Source organism: Periophthalmus magnuspinnatus, chromosome 10 (genome assembly GCF_009829125.3).
Source record: "Periophthalmus magnuspinnatus isolate fPerMag1 chromosome 10, fPerMag1.2.pri, whole genome shotgun sequence".
In the NCBI taxonomy this organism is placed as follows: domain Eukaryota; kingdom Metazoa; phylum Chordata; class Actinopteri; order Gobiiformes; family Gobiidae; genus Periophthalmus; species Periophthalmus magnuspinnatus.
This window is the reverse complement of record NC_047135.1, coordinates 26,645,360-26,663,898: the sequence shown is the minus strand read 5'-3', so window position 1 is coordinate 26,663,898 and position 18,539 is coordinate 26,645,360. Positions and strand designations below refer to the sequence as shown.

General features: G+C 41.4%; 2 protein-coding genes across 2 annotated transcripts in view; both read right to left on the bottom strand.

The window, feature by feature from the left end:
- Positions 1-4,680: 4,680 nt before the first annotated feature.
- On the bottom strand, positions 4,681-8,309 carry spry1 (sprouty homolog 1, antagonist of FGF signaling (Drosophila)). The gene is made up of 2 exons (XM_033973930.2): positions 7,771-8,309; positions 4,681-6,565 (listed from the first exon to the last, which is right to left on the bottom strand). The coding sequence occupies exon 2, from the start codon at positions 6,508-6,510 to the stop codon at positions 5,509-5,511; it is 1,002 nt and encodes a 333-aa protein (XP_033829821.1). The 5' UTR covers positions 6,511-6,565; positions 7,771-8,309; the 3' UTR covers positions 4,681-5,508.
- Positions 8,310-10,004: 1,695 nt separating this feature from the next.
- Positions 10,005-18,539, bottom strand: part of spata5 (spermatogenesis associated 5) — a 137,577-nt gene continuing 129,042 nt past the window's right edge. The window contains exon 17 of the mRNA XM_033973936.2: positions 10,005-10,623. Coding sequence (XP_033829827.1) covers positions 10,441-10,623 — 183 coding nt within the window. The 3' untranslated portion in view covers positions 10,005-10,440. The remainder of the gene's footprint in view (positions 10,624-18,539) is intronic.

The window sequence follows — 18,539 nt, the reverse complement described above, 5'->3', positions numbered from 1 at the left end:
TTTCTATTTATATGCCATGAGCGGAAATAATGGAAACCAGATGCAGGGGCGGAAGGCAGCGAGGAGAAGGAGAGAGAGTAGGAGTCCGCGTGGGCCCAAGCATTGACTAATGTCCTGTAGGAAGATGTCTGTTTATAGTGGATTTAAACGTGGGTTTGTGGGACTGGACTTTATATGTGGACGCGTGGGCAGGAGGTTCCACCACTTACTCATATGGTAGTCAGGGGAGGAAAAAAAAGTTGGATAGCGTAACAGACCCGCCAAAGCTGACTACTCCAAATAGCATTACATGGGCGTGCAGAGTGGCTAAATTTATCCCGAAACAAGTGCAAAAATGGAAGCTAGTAATTACGTCAAGGAATTGTTGAAAATGCAGTATGATTATAGACAGGTAAAGGTTTAAAATGTGTGTGATAGTTTATAGGCTTGCAAGTAATCTGAAATGTAGCTAAAATATACACATTTCCTTAACATGTTGACACTGGTTTTAAAGATCTGACTGCGTGACGAGTAGGCCAGTTTAAAAAGTACATGTTGTTGTAAGATATTTTGTGTTTAGTTCGGAGTTGATGCTGTTTACGTTACACTTGGTTGCTATGCCGACAAGTTGATGTGAAGGTTCTATTCGTCGGTTACTGATCTGTTTTGGAGACTGGCTCTAGTAAATTGAGACTGCTGTTGTTATGCTCTTGTTTTGGCGTGGGTTTCGGCCTACAGTAGCCCTTGTGTGCAGAAAATAAACAAGCAGTTTCCTTACACTAAAACGGTACTGTCCAATAGTTAGATCTTTTATAATAGGTCATAAACTAAGTTCTTATGTGAAACAATCACGTTTGTCCAAGTCTAAGTAGTTTTCACAGCATTTGTAGCAACTCATTGCATTTTGGTCCTCCATACTATAGTTTCACCAGGTCAAAACCAGGTCAACACCAGGTTAAAACCAGGTCTAGGTCATGTTTAATTAAAGCCAAATAAGATCTAACACAAGACCAAACCATGACAAAGAGGTGAAGTAGAGCTAACACAAAGCTAATAAATGTGTGAATATACATACCATAGTGTCAGGATTTGTTTTTTCGTGTGTTCTGTGCTGTTTTTCCCCCTCCCTTTTGTGTTTGAGCTTGGAGCTGGGTGGAGATTCTGGCTCCTCCCACACACACCTGCAACCCATTATCAATCAAGCCTTCACCTGTTAGTACTAAAGCACTGAAGACCCGACACTCTGGGCCAGATCGTCTTGTCACCTTTCAGTTTTTCTTGTCTTCTTCTGGCATTTCCACTAGTCACAGTTTATTTGTTCGTATATCCATCGTGAGCTCTTTGGAACCACTCTGCACCTCCATCTTCGACTCCATGTCCGATACGAACACCCCAGCCTCTGACTCTGCGACCCATGACCTGCTCCAAGACTACTGCCTACTACACCACTCCCAACTGTCTGCTCTGTCTACCTCCATTCCTGTATCTCCAAATAAACTCTGTTGAACTGTTTCCCAAGTCTGTATCTTTGGTCCCCCCCATCAGTCTTCACGACACATAGTTTGAGAAACGTGTTTTATATTCACCTAAGAAGCTGGAATGAAGCGAGATGGATGTTTGTGCTCAGCCATCCTGCCTTACCGGTCGTTTGGAACAATGTAATTAGACTAAAATGTACAATAACTTTATCATCACTGAGGACTGACCTGAACTAATCGTGTGCATGTGAAATACATGAACAAACAGTGAATGTACACATTACCTTGATGCCTAAAACACATCCAAGTAAGAGGATCCATCTGAGTTTGACAACCCCAAAAAGCATTACGTGGGCGTGTGGAGTGACTCGATTTAAACAAGTGCAAAGAGGAGGTGAGCGATTATGCCCAGCTATTACTTAATAGTGACTCAGGTTTCAGCGGTGGTCCCACGGTGAGTAAAAAGTTACACACTAACACAGCACTGGATGGAAATTCATGTTACAGACTTGACCAAGCTGACTTTTACAAATGGTAGGATTTATTTTCTAGATTGGCCTAGTACAAACATCTTAACATATCTCTGTCTTCTGTGTCCCACCCCTGTTCGAAAGTACAGGGAAACTATAGCAAAACCTGTACCAAAAGAGGCCTCCTATTGTCTGCTATCATCCAGGAGCTAGCAGCAAACGGGGGCTCGGATTGCAGCTCTGAAAAAGTTAGCAGGAAATTGACAAATCGTTAATCCACTCAACGCTATAGAGGCCAACAAAAGGTACATTCCACCAAAACAGAGAGAAAGGAAAGCACATTAAATTAAAACGAGGCCAGTTTGAAGAGACGCTTCATTACATGCAAACTGCTGACATTCTGGAGTAAGGTAGCATGCAGCGGTCACAGTAGAGACAGTTAGCACAAGGGTAACTTTTGTGCAACTGCAAGCGTTGTTGAATGCATTGCAAAAAAAATTGTATGTCATATTTATCTTAATTTAATCCAACTGGCACCTTTGTTATTAATTGTTACCAACTTTTTTTTTGTAAGTAGTGCTTAAGACAACAAGAAATCAGGACTGAACACTATCTACCAGAATACACCAAATTTGAACCAGCACTGGCATGGGTCTAAATTTGGTAAGTACAATCTATTATGTCCTACATAGGCCATTGTAGTGCATTATTAGTGCATGTAAAATAGGACTGGTTCCTGGTTACTCTGAACAAGTTCCGTTGCAAGTTTTTTTTTTGCAGTTTGTAAATTCTTAAGTCAAAGTAACTTATATAGTCCAAATAATTATGAGCCAGTCGGTGATTATCTTACAATAACCATGCATGTAAGCGTTTACGGCTATAAAGAAGCCAGGTTTAACATTAGCTCATTTTCTTTTTTTAAACAAATGCTAAATGCTATTTGCAATGCTAACATTAAGCACATGCAAATGAAACATTAGCCAGTGCGTGCTATGTGCTGCAAGCTCAACAGACTCATTGTCTCCAGTGGATGTCTACTCCGGTCAGATGGTCTAGTCCAACAGGCTGAATATAGTCTTAACTAAACCTGAATAGAAACTAGTACAAAAACATCATTAATAGGGAGGGGATGAGATTTCATGCCATTAGATCTTACAAGATAAAACTGCCTCAAAATTGTGCACAGATGAGATTTTTTTGTGTTAATGTTTGGCACAGCCGTAGTTAAAAAAAAGTACAGTTCCAATGGCAGCAAAAATATAACACATTGGCCAAAACACTTGAATCTAAATGATGTCAAAATCTCGTCTTGTCTTGTTCTCATGGACCCAATCTTGTGTCTCGTTTCGTAGGAACTGTGTCTCACCTGTCCCACCCCCTAATATCTTTTAATGCATGGACAATGACATGCAATCACTGGAGGAAACAACCAACCTGCTTTTAAATGCAAGAAAATAAAGTTGCCATTTTCAAGGCATACACCCTTCCAAACCACCTTTCTGCTCTAATGGGCACATCAGTTTAGAGTGCACAAGCTAGCATCAACTCAGACCCTAGCATTAGCCTGAACCACAGCCTCCCAGAATACCTCAAAGACATCTGCTAATAAAAAATAGGAGCGTGAGCAACTGCAGTTTACTTTAAGGACATCTGTGTCATTAATAACAATGGTTCTCGGAAAGTTCCACACAATTCCCTTCAAATATTTAGGCTAAACCAAATTTTACAGATTCTTTTTTTAACAACCTCCTTGCATAGCCGGTCTAACTAACGGGATTCTAAGTTCTTGTTTTGCCAACGCTGTGAAATCAAAGGCCCGTTGCTAGCATCACCTGAGGCGAGTGGCGCAATCACATGTCGCTGATTAAAGCCACACGGTTGTTTTGTTTTCATGCTAACGCTGCAGCTTTTCCAAGGCCCTTAAGCTGTGCGATGTTCCTTTCCTTTTGTCCCCCCAGCGAATTTCCTGGTCCCAGTTTGTGTTTCCCCCAACTGTTGGCATTTGTGCGCCTGACCAACCGACTTTCAAAGTGATGATGTCATACACCCTTGGGGCCCTCTAGCGCTGGGATAGGGAGGAGGAGGGGGGGGCGATGCGTTTGGGGTCAGTGGACGTCCCATGTGATAAATTCAGTGACAAAACAGAGGCGACCAAATGGAGAGGTGTGGGTCACGGCAAGTCCAGGGGGGTTGTTGGCTTTAGTGCAGGAACTGTGCCGTAAAAAAAATAAAGCCCCAGCATTGATAGCCCCTCTAGTTTATTATCTTTGAACAGGTGGCCCTAGCTTAACTCATAATGGCCGCCCTCTACTTTTCTCAAGGCACACATACACACTGCTCAATATGGAGACCATTTGGGAGTTTGGGAACATCCCGATCTAGCTGCGTTTAAAGCCCAGGGAATAAACTACAGTGCATAGTTTTGCGGTGACTCGTTGGCAGTCAGCTAAAGTGGGGAGGAGGGCGGATAGGGGGGGACTAGAGTTACTTCCTGTGAGCATGGAAATGTAGAGGCTCTTGTTGATGCTAGCAGCTTTGGGGCTAACCGTGGCAATGACCTGTATTGTTTAGCTTTCAAGGTTAGCGAGGAGAACAGCAGCGAAGAAGCCCTCAAAGAATGTAAACAGTTGCGTTTCAGTGCTGCAAGCTGTTTCTACTCGTTGCTTGAAATTGTGACCAGTTATCACTCATTCATGCAAATATATGTTAGACAATGATCGAAATAGACCCAAATCACGACAAACACAAGGCTATGTTTTCATTAATTAATATATTTTCTGCATTAAAGTTAACATAGTTTTCTTTTGTGCCACCCTTTAATTTTTCAGTAAGTATTTGATATTGTTATATTCAGACATGAGTAAATTTAAGACTGTCTCTTGCAATAAATATCATAAAATAATAGAGCTTCACATAATAAATATTTTTTACAACAACAAAAAAATGTTTTAACAGACATTTTTTCTCTTTTTTTAAAAAATAGCCAGAATTCCTCTTATGGATTTTGAGCATACAGTTGAACACAAACGGAAAACAAAACCATGGGAGAATGCCACAGGGTGAAGTCCGGATGGGAGGAAGTAGAGAAACATATCCAGGTGTAGGTGAAATACTATGAGATGGATGTGCTTTCATAAATGAAACATGGAACCACAGTATACATGTGGCAGCAACCATTAATTCAACATACCTGCGCGCTATGAATACCAGGTAACAGCTACATAATTGCCCTATAATAGATCGTCCTTCACAGATTTGGTGAGAGGCAGCACCAGCTGGGCACCAGGGCCCAGAGGAGACTGCCTACCTAAAACGGAAGAAATACGCTTGATATATAAAAATAGTGTTAATGAGGAACTGATGACAGACATAGAAAGAGTTAAGGGAAACACTGGTCTGTAAAAACATGGTCCTGATCCAGAAATAAAAATAAAAAATTGAGTGGTTTTCGTTACTCCTTTGCTATAGCTCCTTAGGTTCCACAGTGCAGAGGGAAGGCCGGTGGGAGGTGCTTAAATGTTTGATAAACATTAATTTGTGACTATCATTATTATTGTCAGTATATCCATGTCACAGAGCCATCAGGAGGGCTTTCCCTGGCTGTGTGGCCAGCTGTCCAGTTTGCAGTAGACAGTGTTAGAGTTCTTGCAGCGACAGCCAGGCCGCTGCACCCGGTCGTAGCAGCTCTGGCAGGCCTTCAGACAGCCCTTTACCGGAGGATAGCATAGCAAACAGGGAAAGAGTACCGACATTAATCCCATGCACAGGAAGCGCGAGCAGCAGTGGGAGTGGGACAGAGAGCAGGGGTGGTCCGCACATGAGTCCCCCTCATCGTCATTGGAGCAGTGGTAGAACAGGCCCTTGACTAGACACATGCAGGTGCCATGCTCCAGAGCACTCTCCGCAGAGCACAGACACTGTCTGTTACAGGCCAAACATGAGGGCAGAGTCCGAGGAGCTGTGCACTCACTGCACTTACACTTCCCACAGCACTCACAGATAAACTGGTGTCCGGCCGCCACGGGAACAAACAAGTCCGACTTGCCCTTGGTTGGAGGCTTTAGTGGGGCCTCAGGAGGAGGGTGGTGGAATTTGGGTCCTTGTGATGGGGCCTTGGGTTTGGGCTGAGTCCCGATGGGCCGCTCCACTCTGTGGGGTAAGCTCATGGGGGGCCGACTGGGGGGAGAACAGGGCAGAAGTCCCTGCTCTGAGGATGCGCTGCCGGTGCTCCCTGAGCTGGCAGCGCTCCCTGTGCTGGTGGAGCGGCTGAGGCCAGGGACCCGGGGCACCATGCCTCCTACAGGGTGCCGCTCATAGTTGTTGTTGACAAGGATGACCTCATGAGTCCTCTCCTCCTTGTCCTGCTTAGGCCGGGGGACCGTATGGGGAGCAGGGGGCCTCCGGACCACAGAGGGCCCTTCTGTGTACTCGTTGCTGGAGCGGATGGCCTTGATTTGGTCCAGAGACAGAATGGCAGCATGCTGGAACTCCCGCTCGTAATCCGACCTCTGGCGGCCCTCGAGAGAAGGCTGCTGGATCACCACTAATGAACCACCCGGGCCATGTTGACTTTGGAGCTCCATCTGGGGGTATCACCACTTCCGACATTCACCGTGGACTTGGCATGCATCTGAAAACCTGCAGAGGGGGGCAACGAGCCGAGACAAAGGCAGAGGGACATGGTCAGAGAGAGACTAAACATGGCACATCTGACACAGAGCTAATCTGCTGCTATAGAGGAGTTTAACTGGAATCATGCAAGGATTTCTGTCTACTATTTACATAAGTACAGGGAAGGGACGGCTGCACCCGCATTATATCCAGAGTATAAGTTTAGCCTGCCTCTCGCCTCACGTCCTCAGCGTGACAACATGTCACTTTTGATCCCTCTAAGTGAGCGTACTCCGGAAAAAAACGTTGACGATTAACAAGACTTCTTGTACCTTCCTCCCAATACGCACACATCTAAACTTCACAAGGCCCTACAAATACTTCCCCTGCTCATTTCCATTTGTATGACTAGTTAACATTTAAATGCACCGCGGCGACGAAATGAGGACACGATCCAAAGGAACTAAATGAGCTGCCTCACTTAGTATTCTATTACTGCCCCAAAAGGCTTTCAGGGAAACAGGACAAAAGTGGAGCAGAAGAACTAAGGTCAGAGCGAGTTCCGACCAGATTCAGGCTCAAGAAGAAAAACAAACCCGCCGTTTAAACATAGTCAAACTATGCTTTATTTAATGCCATAGGAAGATACCTTGAGTGCGCATGAAAAACGTTTACGAACGAGTGGATCTCCGGATTTGATGGCATAAAGAAAGAAAACGGAGGCAAAAGTGTTACATTTAACCAGCTTTTGTAAACTTAGATAGTGTAATATCACATCACAGTCATGCTTAAAGCGCACTTGAAATATTAATCGTAGAATATTATTTTACTCTATCAAAATCACTTTCCAACGCGCATTACGCAGGAGAGACGACCGCCGCTTTACAAAAGTTTTTGCACCAGAAAGACTTGGAGCGCTTAATGTGCAGACATAAGAGGACGCATCCAAACAGACGGCAAAAAAAAAACTTATGAATGAAAACAAGCGGCGTGGGGGAGGGGTGTTTGTTACTGAAGAGCCACGAAAGGACGTCCGCGTGAAAGTCGTGTTATTTCACATCCAACTGTCGAGGGATCCCTGCCCCAACGAGACTACGGTTTACCATTACCCAAACCTAATCCCTTAAATCTGCACAGCGATGAAGAAAGCATGAAAGTCGTACAATTGCACTATGTACGCAGAAGGCTATAAAGCGAGTGCAGCCAGGGTAAACAGTGCGGTGGATACGTACCTATATGCAATCATCCATACAGTGGAATCCATCAAATACACAGCCCATGAAACTCCATAAAAGCGCAGCGGCTGGTCATCTTAAAACATAACATTCACAGTCTGTTAATCCAGTGCGACTGTATTCCTGTATTCCTTTTTTTTTTTTTGCTGGGACACTTGTGGAGAAGTTCACGCGCGCATGTGTCCCGGGACAGCGCGGATTGTATATCCAAGTAAAAACTATTAACGGCGACGTTCACAAATCACGTACAGTCCGTTTCCAAGTTGCAGATAAACAGTAGATATATCCAAGAGTCGTGCGTCCCGTGTGCGCTGTGCTGTGGCCGGATGAGTCGCAGCTCTTCTCTCGTCTCGTTCTCGTGCGCTCCGTCCTTCTCTGCGAGCCACTTCAGCACTGAATGAATGGAAGCGCACAGCTCAGTGTTTGCTCCACAAGCCAACTCCCATTGGCCATTCACCGCACTGAAAAAGGATACATCGCATCCGCTCCTGATTCATTGGGCAGATGTGGAAGGCCGGCCGAGAGGGAAGTGTGCAGCAGTTAAGGTGGACCGGAGACTTGACGCCCCACACGCTGCGCACGAGGGGCTTCCGCTGTGTGCCTCATGAATGTGAAGTGTAAAAAGCCTCGTGACGCAATACAAGTCTGTTTATTCTATGAGTGCCCACTTTCAGGAATAGACCTGTCTGTAATACAAGGACAGGACGTACTCTGCCAAAGATACGTCTAAGTCTGTTTTTGCCAGGTATACGGATTACATGGTTTTGGTTTTACGCACTCATTTGTTTGTCGATTTCCTTCTAAATGTAGTCATGAAGCAGCGCAACGTTTCATATAACCTAACAGACCCAAATGATACTCTAAATAGCAACAGCAGCCTATCAGTAACAATAAGTAGCACAAAACTAGGGTTATTATACTTTTTACAATGGAGAAGGCAAATAATTCTTATTCATGCGATTTATTTAAGTATCTTATCAAAAGTCTGTTCATGTCAGAAGAAGTCATTAAAGTAATAGTGTGTATTTAGTATTTTCTTGGTTGACTATTATATTTTTCCTACATTAAAACATCAAATATAACAGGCATTGTTATTATTGATTAAGCTGTAAATCACATTTGCAAACAGTGTAACAACATTTAATATTGTTTTGTAATGTAATGTTGTGTAATAATCTATACCTATAGAACTAGAAACTGATCAAAATCAATGCATGTGCAAACAGAATGCATTTTGTCATGTGTCCGTGTCTCAGAAGCTTTACATTTTGTTGCACTGAAACAGGTACTATTGTACTACAGTGTACTTGCAGTAAAGTTGAGATTCTGTGGACACTTGTGCAGGGTTAGAGATAGAGGCGCTGGTGTAATCCAGACTACCTTAAATGCAGAGCAGCCCGCAGCCAGGGGACAGACCCCCTCCCCCCTAACGCACCCCTCCTCCCCTCTGTTCCTGACTGTCTGGTTTGATTGGTGTCGCGGATGCGCTACATCCGGATCCATGAGAAAAGGAAGTTCAATACAAAGTCAATTTATCCCATTCAAATGGAAAAATCAATGGATGCGTGACCCCCGGTGCCATTCCGGGTCACACATGCCTGAGAAAAGAGGCGCACAACGGAGGCCTAAGTGCACTTAACAGGGTGCGAAAGGAAAAGCGTTGTGGCGCACGAACTTAAACGTGCTCCAGCCAAACACTGGACTGATAGAGTGTCCCGTAGCGACAGATGGCCACCGGGATCCTCGCGCTGTGGTCGGAAGTGCGCGCGCGGAAATCTCACCATGACTGTAATTAGCTCATTTTCCATGGGTGCACGTGAGAGAGGGAACAGCCTGCTGGTGTGCGCCCTTCATAAACGGCACACACAGACCCAGCCTGGTCTCCATCTGGCGCAACGTTAACTGCAGCTCAGTGTATGCAACAGACCGGACACTTGTTGAATTGGACAAAGTGATCAATTATACATGAGCCTGTTCATACAAAACTACAAAGGGAAATAGGGGAGATACCAGTATATAGAAGTTGTACTGGATGAATGGATGAATTTTACATGCATATATATATATATATATATATATATATATATATATATATATATATATTATATTAACACATTATTGTAATGTGTTGGTAGTTACATAGTAATTAACTAAAGGCATTGGTCTAGATGACTTATAATAGTTCTTGGATATATGTTAGTATAATCGAAATAAGACAAAAATACACATCTAACAAGCAGAAAGTACATTTAATTCACAAATCTGATTTACAAAACAGTTTTCCATAGTTTTTGTTCCAGTAAAGTTGTATGTGGCTTATAGCTCATTTGTACAATGGTGAGATTGTATTGTTCTAAAACCAAATGTACATTTTTATTATTCTGACTGTATTGTTTCTTGTTCACAGCATCCACAGGTCAAACATGGTTAACTTCAAGGATGCACTGAATTCATAATAATGGTGATTTCTAACCTCAAATATGTATAATATTAAATATACTAAAATATTACTACCATCTGAGTTCTCTTAACTCAAAATAAACAAAACAACAAGTTCAAATGTGGAAAGCTGCCCTGTTTATTCAGCATGCACACAGTAGTAAGAAACAGCTCAGAGGCCCTCTGTCTTCCTCACATGACTGCTGTCTGTGTGTTGTGATGGTGTGGTCAGAAAAGGGCCAGACCTCCGCTGTGCCTCTGCTGATATCTGATGTACGATTGGATGAGGGAGTCAGGGACGCGGGGCTGCACGGTGATCAGGGCTTGCTCCAAATGCCTGGCCTGGACGCTTTGGGCTTTGATGTCCTCCTGTAGGGCCAGTAGCGCCGCCTCTCTGCATACTGCTGTTATCTGGGACAGGACACAGACACGCAGTTAGCTGTCAGGCACTGGATACATGGGCTTGTGTGGTCAGCTATTGCTAAAGCTAAGTATGACAGGGTTGAGAAAGGGGTTATTGTTTATTATGTAAATTTGATGTTAATGAGGATACTAAAGTATGTTCAAAGAAGTATTCAGGATGTGTGCTTGCACTATTGTATTGTTGCATAAAAATAACAAAACAAATGTAAATTTTGATGCATGCGCAGTTTACACTATGTATACAACAGAATATTTGGTACCACTGTAACTACGTCCACTCCTACTGATCATTACTGGTATTGCTTTCAGTGCAACTACTACGAATACTACTATCATTATTATGACAACTATTTATGCAAAATAAGAGCTGTGACAATGTCCATCAAACAATGCAGTATATTGCAAAATAATGCCCATTTACAACTTATTAAAGGTTCAATGTGTAACTTTTCTGGTGGAAGGTCAGGCACCTGCTTTTCTCCATGGAGATGTCATTGCTTTGCCTGAAATGTTCAACAATACAGCATCAAACTCATCTATCTCCATAAAGAAGAAGGCAATAGACACACCTAAAATTAAATAAATGGAACATAGAGAAGTTTAATGCCATACCATGGAACATTCCAGGCAAAACAACCATGTCTCCGTTAAGGCAAACAGGTGACGGCCCTACTAAAAAAAAAAAAAAAATAAAGTTACATAATGCACTTTTAATAACCAAAAATGTCTGATATTAAGTTATTGACATCATAAGGGAAATACGTTCTTTACATGTGACCGATCTTTCAGTGGCATGAGGGCGACCAAGAGCAGAGGGCGGCTACAGCGCAGCACCCGAGGGACCCAAGTTGTCCAAATGTGAGCCAGGATCATGGTTTGAAGTACTTAGCTGGAGGATAGACCTATTTTGCATGGTTTGGGTCCCACTTACTTCCTTTTACAGCTGATGAAGGATTAGCTGCTTGTCCAATAAAAACAGAATCTTTTGGGTAACTGTAAGACATATTCCACCATAAACTACAGCATGTCAGCACTCAACTTTGCACTTCCTCTGCACTCTCCAGGCATTTGAAGCATCTCCAGCAAATGACAGCCGCCTACTTCAGTCCCCACATGTCTTTTTAAGCAAAGCACAGATTATGCAATGTAACTATTGTTGCGTAACAATACAATCATCGTACTGTGCTCGAGCTGTGTAGAGGACAGGTCCCTTTAAGCAAATAAACATACAAGATGAGATATGTACGGGTTCAAACTGAGATAATGTGCTTCTAATTCTTTATTGTTTGTGTCAGTATTATCGTTTATCATCTATATTTACTTCAGCAGTATATCGCACTTGAAAATTTGTTATTGTGACAGGTCTAAATGTGCTGCTGATAAAAAAGAAACAGATTTTAAATGAATGACATCAATGCAATCCAATATGTATGTTGTGCAAAATATGCAACTGAAGAAGCTACATAGTTAAAATGCATTACACTGTACATACAACAAACAATAAGGCCTTTTGGGTATTAGTAATTATAAAAATCAACTGCAAAATTTGTAGAAAATTGCCAAATTCAGTCCAGATTTGTCCCCCAATATAAGCATTTTCAACACTGGGATACTGTATTGTACTGGCATTGATTTTAACATTAAAGATACACTAAAAACTTTTTTGGTGTAGAGTCTGTCACCACAGTATGGCATTAAACTTATCTATCTGTATGGAAACAAGCAACTGTCCCTACAAGGCCAAGATACAGGTCAGATCTGTGGAGAGGTGCCCCATCTCACAGTAAGATCACATGTTTTTCAAGGTTTTTCTTTTTTTTATTGAACCATTCCTGGGAAAGTAGTAACATCTCCAAAGAGACAAGCAGGTGACGGATCTCCTACCAGCATGAGCAACTTTGCTATAACCTGGCACAAACAACATACTTATTATTTTGCACAACATACTTATTATTTTGCACAGGTCGATGTTATGTGCACTGTGTCTCTGATAAACAAACCATAAAAAAACATCAGAACTGTTCAATGATTACGCAACATTACTCTATCCACACCAAACCGCCTGCACTGGCCTTAACTCTGTCCTCTCTCTGTAATGTAAATAGTGAGGCTCCCTGATAGCATTATGCAACGGGCCCACATGAAAGAGGCCGGCTGACCTCCTGTGCACACGCCACTGCTTTGAATCACTTCCGAGCGGGTGGCGATGGCTGATGAAGGCCAGTCTCTCTCCTCTGTCCCCCTTTGAGGAAAAAAAAAAAAACACTCCTATAGCTTTGTTCTGAACTAGTGTAGCTTACACAATGACTCCCACCGAAGCAGGAAGTGATGGGAGCACGCTGATAAGGTTAGTCAGGGAGGTTAGTAGGACACTCGCAGCAATATTGACTGTGTGTACGTATGTAGAGCAGGCTGAGTGTTCATATAGTGTAGAGCACGAGGTGGTTAAAGCTACACATTTAATGATTGATTTAAAAAGGATTTCAAAATGCATGTAGTTTTATGACACAATTTGGACAAGGGAAAAAGTATTCAGGAGTATGGTATGAAATTGCTCCAAAATATGTGATAAGTGGGGTCTGGACTGTACTAACTTGAAGTTACAAGTCGAATATGCCAAAAGAACCACTTTGTTGTTTAAAGCATTATAACAACAACTTTAACCTTATTTTTTTCAACTTACATTGCCATTATACAATATTTACACTTGACTGATTACAACTGTATATTGCATTGCATATAACGTCTGGTCAGATGTGATTGGCACATTACTTAAGTATTTTGCTGTCTAAATACTCCATACTTTTAATGGAGTTTAAATTATGAATGCTTACGTCTGGATAGGTACTCTTATAATTATTCGTACGTTCCCCAAATAGTTTCCTGGACCAAAATGTAATACTTTTAATTGAGAACTATTATTTGAAGTAATGGTAGTCCTACTTGTGTACAGTTTTTGGCTACTCTACCCACATCTGCATCTGATAAGGCATTTTGGCCTGCGGGCTATAATGGACAGATGTAAGTGTGAAATTGAATTGAATCCAGTAAACTGCAGAAGTGGAAATTAAACTGTGTGCTTGCTTAGATGTTTTTTTTTCTCAACTTTTTTATGCAGTACATGCTATTTTAATACTTTTATAATCCCCTAGTTTGCGTTTTAACCTTGTGCAATGGCAAATAACCTCTACTGTACTCTATTCAAACTTTCTCAAATCCACCATAATTACACTTTGAGTTACTTTGCGAGGAATGCACAGGCAGCTTGGGAGTATTAGCCTGAACTGAATCCATGTTGTTTTCCAGGACTTGAGCGGAGATAGCTGTGTGCGAGTGTGCTCTGGCAGGGCCGACGTGCACGGCTGCGGACAGGTGCTCCGCAGATGTCAGGATGTGAGCCCCCCCCCTCCACCCCTCTCCCCTTCTCCCTTCCCTCCTCTCTCCGTACCCTCTCTGCGTCTTCTGTTTCAGCCCCAATGAGCAACATGATTTAGCGCGGGTAAACATGGCGAGCGGGGTTAATTTTCGATGAGCCTTTGCCATCGCTCAAGTCATTTGGGGCTGTCAGTAATAATGACGCCAGGAACAATGAGGCCATGGATAGCGGCTCTCCTGTTTACAAGCCCAGAACTGGGGTTAAATGCTACGAGAGATGCACCATATGTGGAACAATGTGATTTAGTGCCGTTTCCAAGCAACAGCTCTAAACAGGAACAGACGGCACAATCAGACGTTAATTCCTTATTTACTTTCACGCTTCGATGCGCTAGGCATGTGCATGATTCCAGGCCTAATAATTATTTGGATGTTTACTTCCGCAACACCTCTTTATGAAGGCTCTATTGTGGTTACATGTAACGAGAGAAATGTGAATAAGTGCACGAGCATGGCTGGAAAAGGTTGTTTAAAATGAATGTAAGCATTTTGTGTTAGATTTATAGAGTTTTCCCTCAGTATATTTTATCCTATGCAATTTCCCTTTTAAACAAGTAACATTTGGGGTTTATAACTGTTAATTTTATGGCGTAGGCTTAAAGTCCTTACAATCAAATAAAGTATATCATGAAGAAAGAACTAATATTACTCTTAAAACATGCTCAACTGACTAATCCTCTATCTAGAGAATAATGAATGAGAGTTAACTCCATCAGCTTTGAAAGATGGAGCAAATGCAACAGATTTCCCTAAAGTGACAGTCAGCTAACTTTGCTAACATGTAGGCTAGCAACAGGCAGGCATAGCATTAACTTTCCCTATGTCTTGGCAGTATTAGCATTGAGAATCCAGATGTAAAATGACATTATTCTATTTAAATAATGTCATATCATATATTAAGAGTTTTACGGCCAGTATGCAATGATTTTTATACCTAATATGTTGACAGAAGTGCTGTTTTTGCATTATGCGTGCCAATCTTGATGTAATTTGATGGAGGTTGTAGTTTTATTTGAGCAATTACAGCATTTTTTAAATTAACTTATTTGATTTTATTCATTTTCTGCATGAACACATAACACTTTATTATGTGTTGTAGCACCTGTCAAGCAGGTACACCATGTTCTAGAAAATCACACATTGTTGTTCTAATTTGCAACAAAAACAGTCTTGCACATTCATTTATGAACAGCTCCGAGGAGGCAATCAACAAACCAGAGCGCAGACGCCCAGAACATCAACCACAATGCCAAACACAGCTAGTTTGTTTGCTCACGTGAACACATTCCTACAGCAGAGCCAAAACGTCCTGCACTACCTTGATACCCTGAACGCATATCTCCCATCTCAAAACTGCCTACCTAAAATGGGCCTCCAATTCTTTTAAAAGCACAAACCTGATTTTTACCATCTTAAAAACAAGAGAAACTTTCCTAACACATTCCTAGCATCCTAATTGTTCACTGTGATGAGATTATAAGCACTTTGACAACTTTCAGAGGCCATCACGGTAATGCTAACAACAACACGCATGCTCACAATGCATAAGCCTTTCTGGTTTGTGGATGATAAAAAAATTCTCTATACTTGATATAATATATTTAGGGCATGGCAAATTTTACTTTATTACATGAAAAGAATCAGGCACAGCCCCTGAAAAACAGAACTACTTAATGGTAAATGATTTGCAGAGTTATTCCTCATTGTGATGAGTTTATAAGCACATTTCACAACTTTCAAAGACCAAAGTTCGCCCTCACAGTAATGCTAACGATAACTAGCATGCTAACAACATGCAAGCAACAACCCTTACTTCCTACTTTTTGTAGACGATAAAAAGCGCTTCATAATTAGATGCATCACACAGCGGCCTCATTTTGACAACTGCTGTATTGACAATGTATATGTACGGTGACAAGACAAATTTATCTTTATTACATTAAATAAGTCTAACAGAGCTCTTTTAACAGCAAACCTGAATAACCAAACGCAGTGGAAATCTGGTCTGCTGAGTCGCCCGTGAATAAATAATCCAACTTTCTTTTTATTTTACAGCATTGCAGACTTTATTTTTCATTGGCTTCATAAATTATGTCGGCGATCACTTAAAAATATGAGGAGGCTGGTGCATTGCGGAGGGCCAGCAGCTCCTAACGATGGAGCAGAGCCAGGTCTGCGTGAAGGCGAGGAGAGCGCTGGCATTCAAAACAGTCATCATCAAAAGGCTCTCAGTTCTGCTCAGTGATGGACCAAATGCTGAGTCAAGAGGAGTGACTCAGGTTCTGATGACCAAGCACAAATGGGGCTTGGGCAGGGACAAATTTTGAAAAGGCTGATGGAGAGATATGGAAAAGGAGGTGGGCGATAAACATAAAATGGTAAAAAAAAAAAAATTAAAAAAATGGCTGTTTTGTCAAGTACATAGCCTATAATTAACAAAAAATGTAAAAAGCTGAAAAAAAAGCAGCAAGCAAATAATATTAAAATAAACTTGGGATCTTTCAAATAAGCTGGTTTGTTTTGAAGATATGGAAAATTGGAATTTTGATAAAAGATAAATTAATAAATACTGCAAAAAGATGATAAAAAAACAGAACTTGGCCAAGGTAGTTATGTAGTTAAGATCTGTGGAGAGGCGACCCTACTCACTTTAAGAATTTATGGGGGGAGGGGGTTGCAGTGAAACCCCCAACAATTACAGATAGAAATGTTTAATGCCATACTGTGGAATGTTACAACCTTTCCATGGTGAAAAGCAGGTAGTAACTCTCCTGTAAAAAACTACACAGTGCACCTTTAAATTTCTGGGAAAAAAAGTGTTATTAATTTCATAGTCTATTCATTTTTTTGTGCAATATTTGAACCTTAAAAAAACAAAAAACAAACAAACAAACAAAAAAACAAAACAAAAAAAACAACAAAAAACCCCCAATACAGGCATACTATTGTCAAAGTAAAAAAACAAAACAAAACAACAAATCAATATGGCTCACCCCTAAGTTTGCTGGATGTTTCTTTAAATACAAAAGGGAATTGGGGGGGATATACATATATCATCTTATTGTACCCCATGTTTTAAAAACCCATTTACCTTCAACAGACCCATTCTAATCATTTCAGTGCTCACTACGCAGGGGTACGTTATGTTCCCAGTGGCAGTTTGATATTAGTGAAAGCAGAACTAGCATTTAAATGTTTGCAATTTGAATGCATTGTTTTGCAAATCTATTCAGTTCATGGAAAAAAATAATAATAAAGTGACGTGAAGTTCACATTTAGAGAAGTTCACATTTCTTACTGTGTTTTTTCCATACTATTTGCATAAAAAACACTATGCACATACTAAGTCTGCATCTGTGGCGTTGGAGCCGTCTCTGCCGTAACTTCCAGTAATCCTGCTTACGTTGTTTACATGAAAGTCTTGTTAATGTGCATTTTTATCTGCTTATGTATCTTAATGAACCGCCAACAAGTGCGTCAGTGTCATGGCATACGGCGCTTTTCTAATGGGACACAGAAACAACAAAGAAGTGCAGTCCAGTGATGTCGACATTTATAGGTGCTTTTATGGGGCTAAGGTGCAGACAACTGTTCCTGGTGGAGCCGATGCTAAGTGGCTAGTGACACAGGCCTTTTATGACAATAGGACGGAAAGAATAGCTTCATCCATGGATCTGGCTTGGTTAAGCTGTAGGACCTAAACAGAAAACATTTTTTTTTATGTTGTAGTGGGATTGACAATGATATGGTGGCATTGAAATTTGTGCAAAAGAATAAAATGAACTGAAAGACCCTGTACCCATTTTCTCCATGTAATTGAGCAAAATGTGTCTTTCTCCAGTACAGATATATTACATAAGCAGCTTTTGAGGTATAAAAATATATCTACTGTGTGCTATCTGCATCTAATTCTAAAGTCTTTCAGTGAAGAATAACTTTAGGCCGCTGAAAACTGTTTGAAATGTTCTGTTTTCCACATTTTTAAGACAGTACAGGTGCAGTATATTTACATTGGACACATAATATGAGCAGATCTGTATGTACAAACGTGTAGTAATGTTATATTCGCAATTTGCTGTTGAATGTTAAGTGTTTATGGGGAAAACGCGATGACTGAAGTTGGAAATGTGGGTGAAGCGTCTTGCACAAGGACACAATGATATGGCACTATTAATCACATATGCTAAAGTTGCATATTCGGCAAGTACAATGAAGTATGAGATTAAACAAATACCATGATATCAACTCAATGTCTAATAATGCTCATGTTGAAGCAGGATTTGAACCTCCAACCCTTGGATCAGTCGAAAAACACTCAACTGAGCTACTGAGTGTTGGTGGCCCAGAACATCTCAGAATTGTCGACAATCCAACATATCTGAATCACGAAAAAAAAAAAAAAGTCTGACTGGCACGGCTTTATACGGTAATTAGCAACATTAGCTTGTAAGTGCTGGGCCACCACTGGC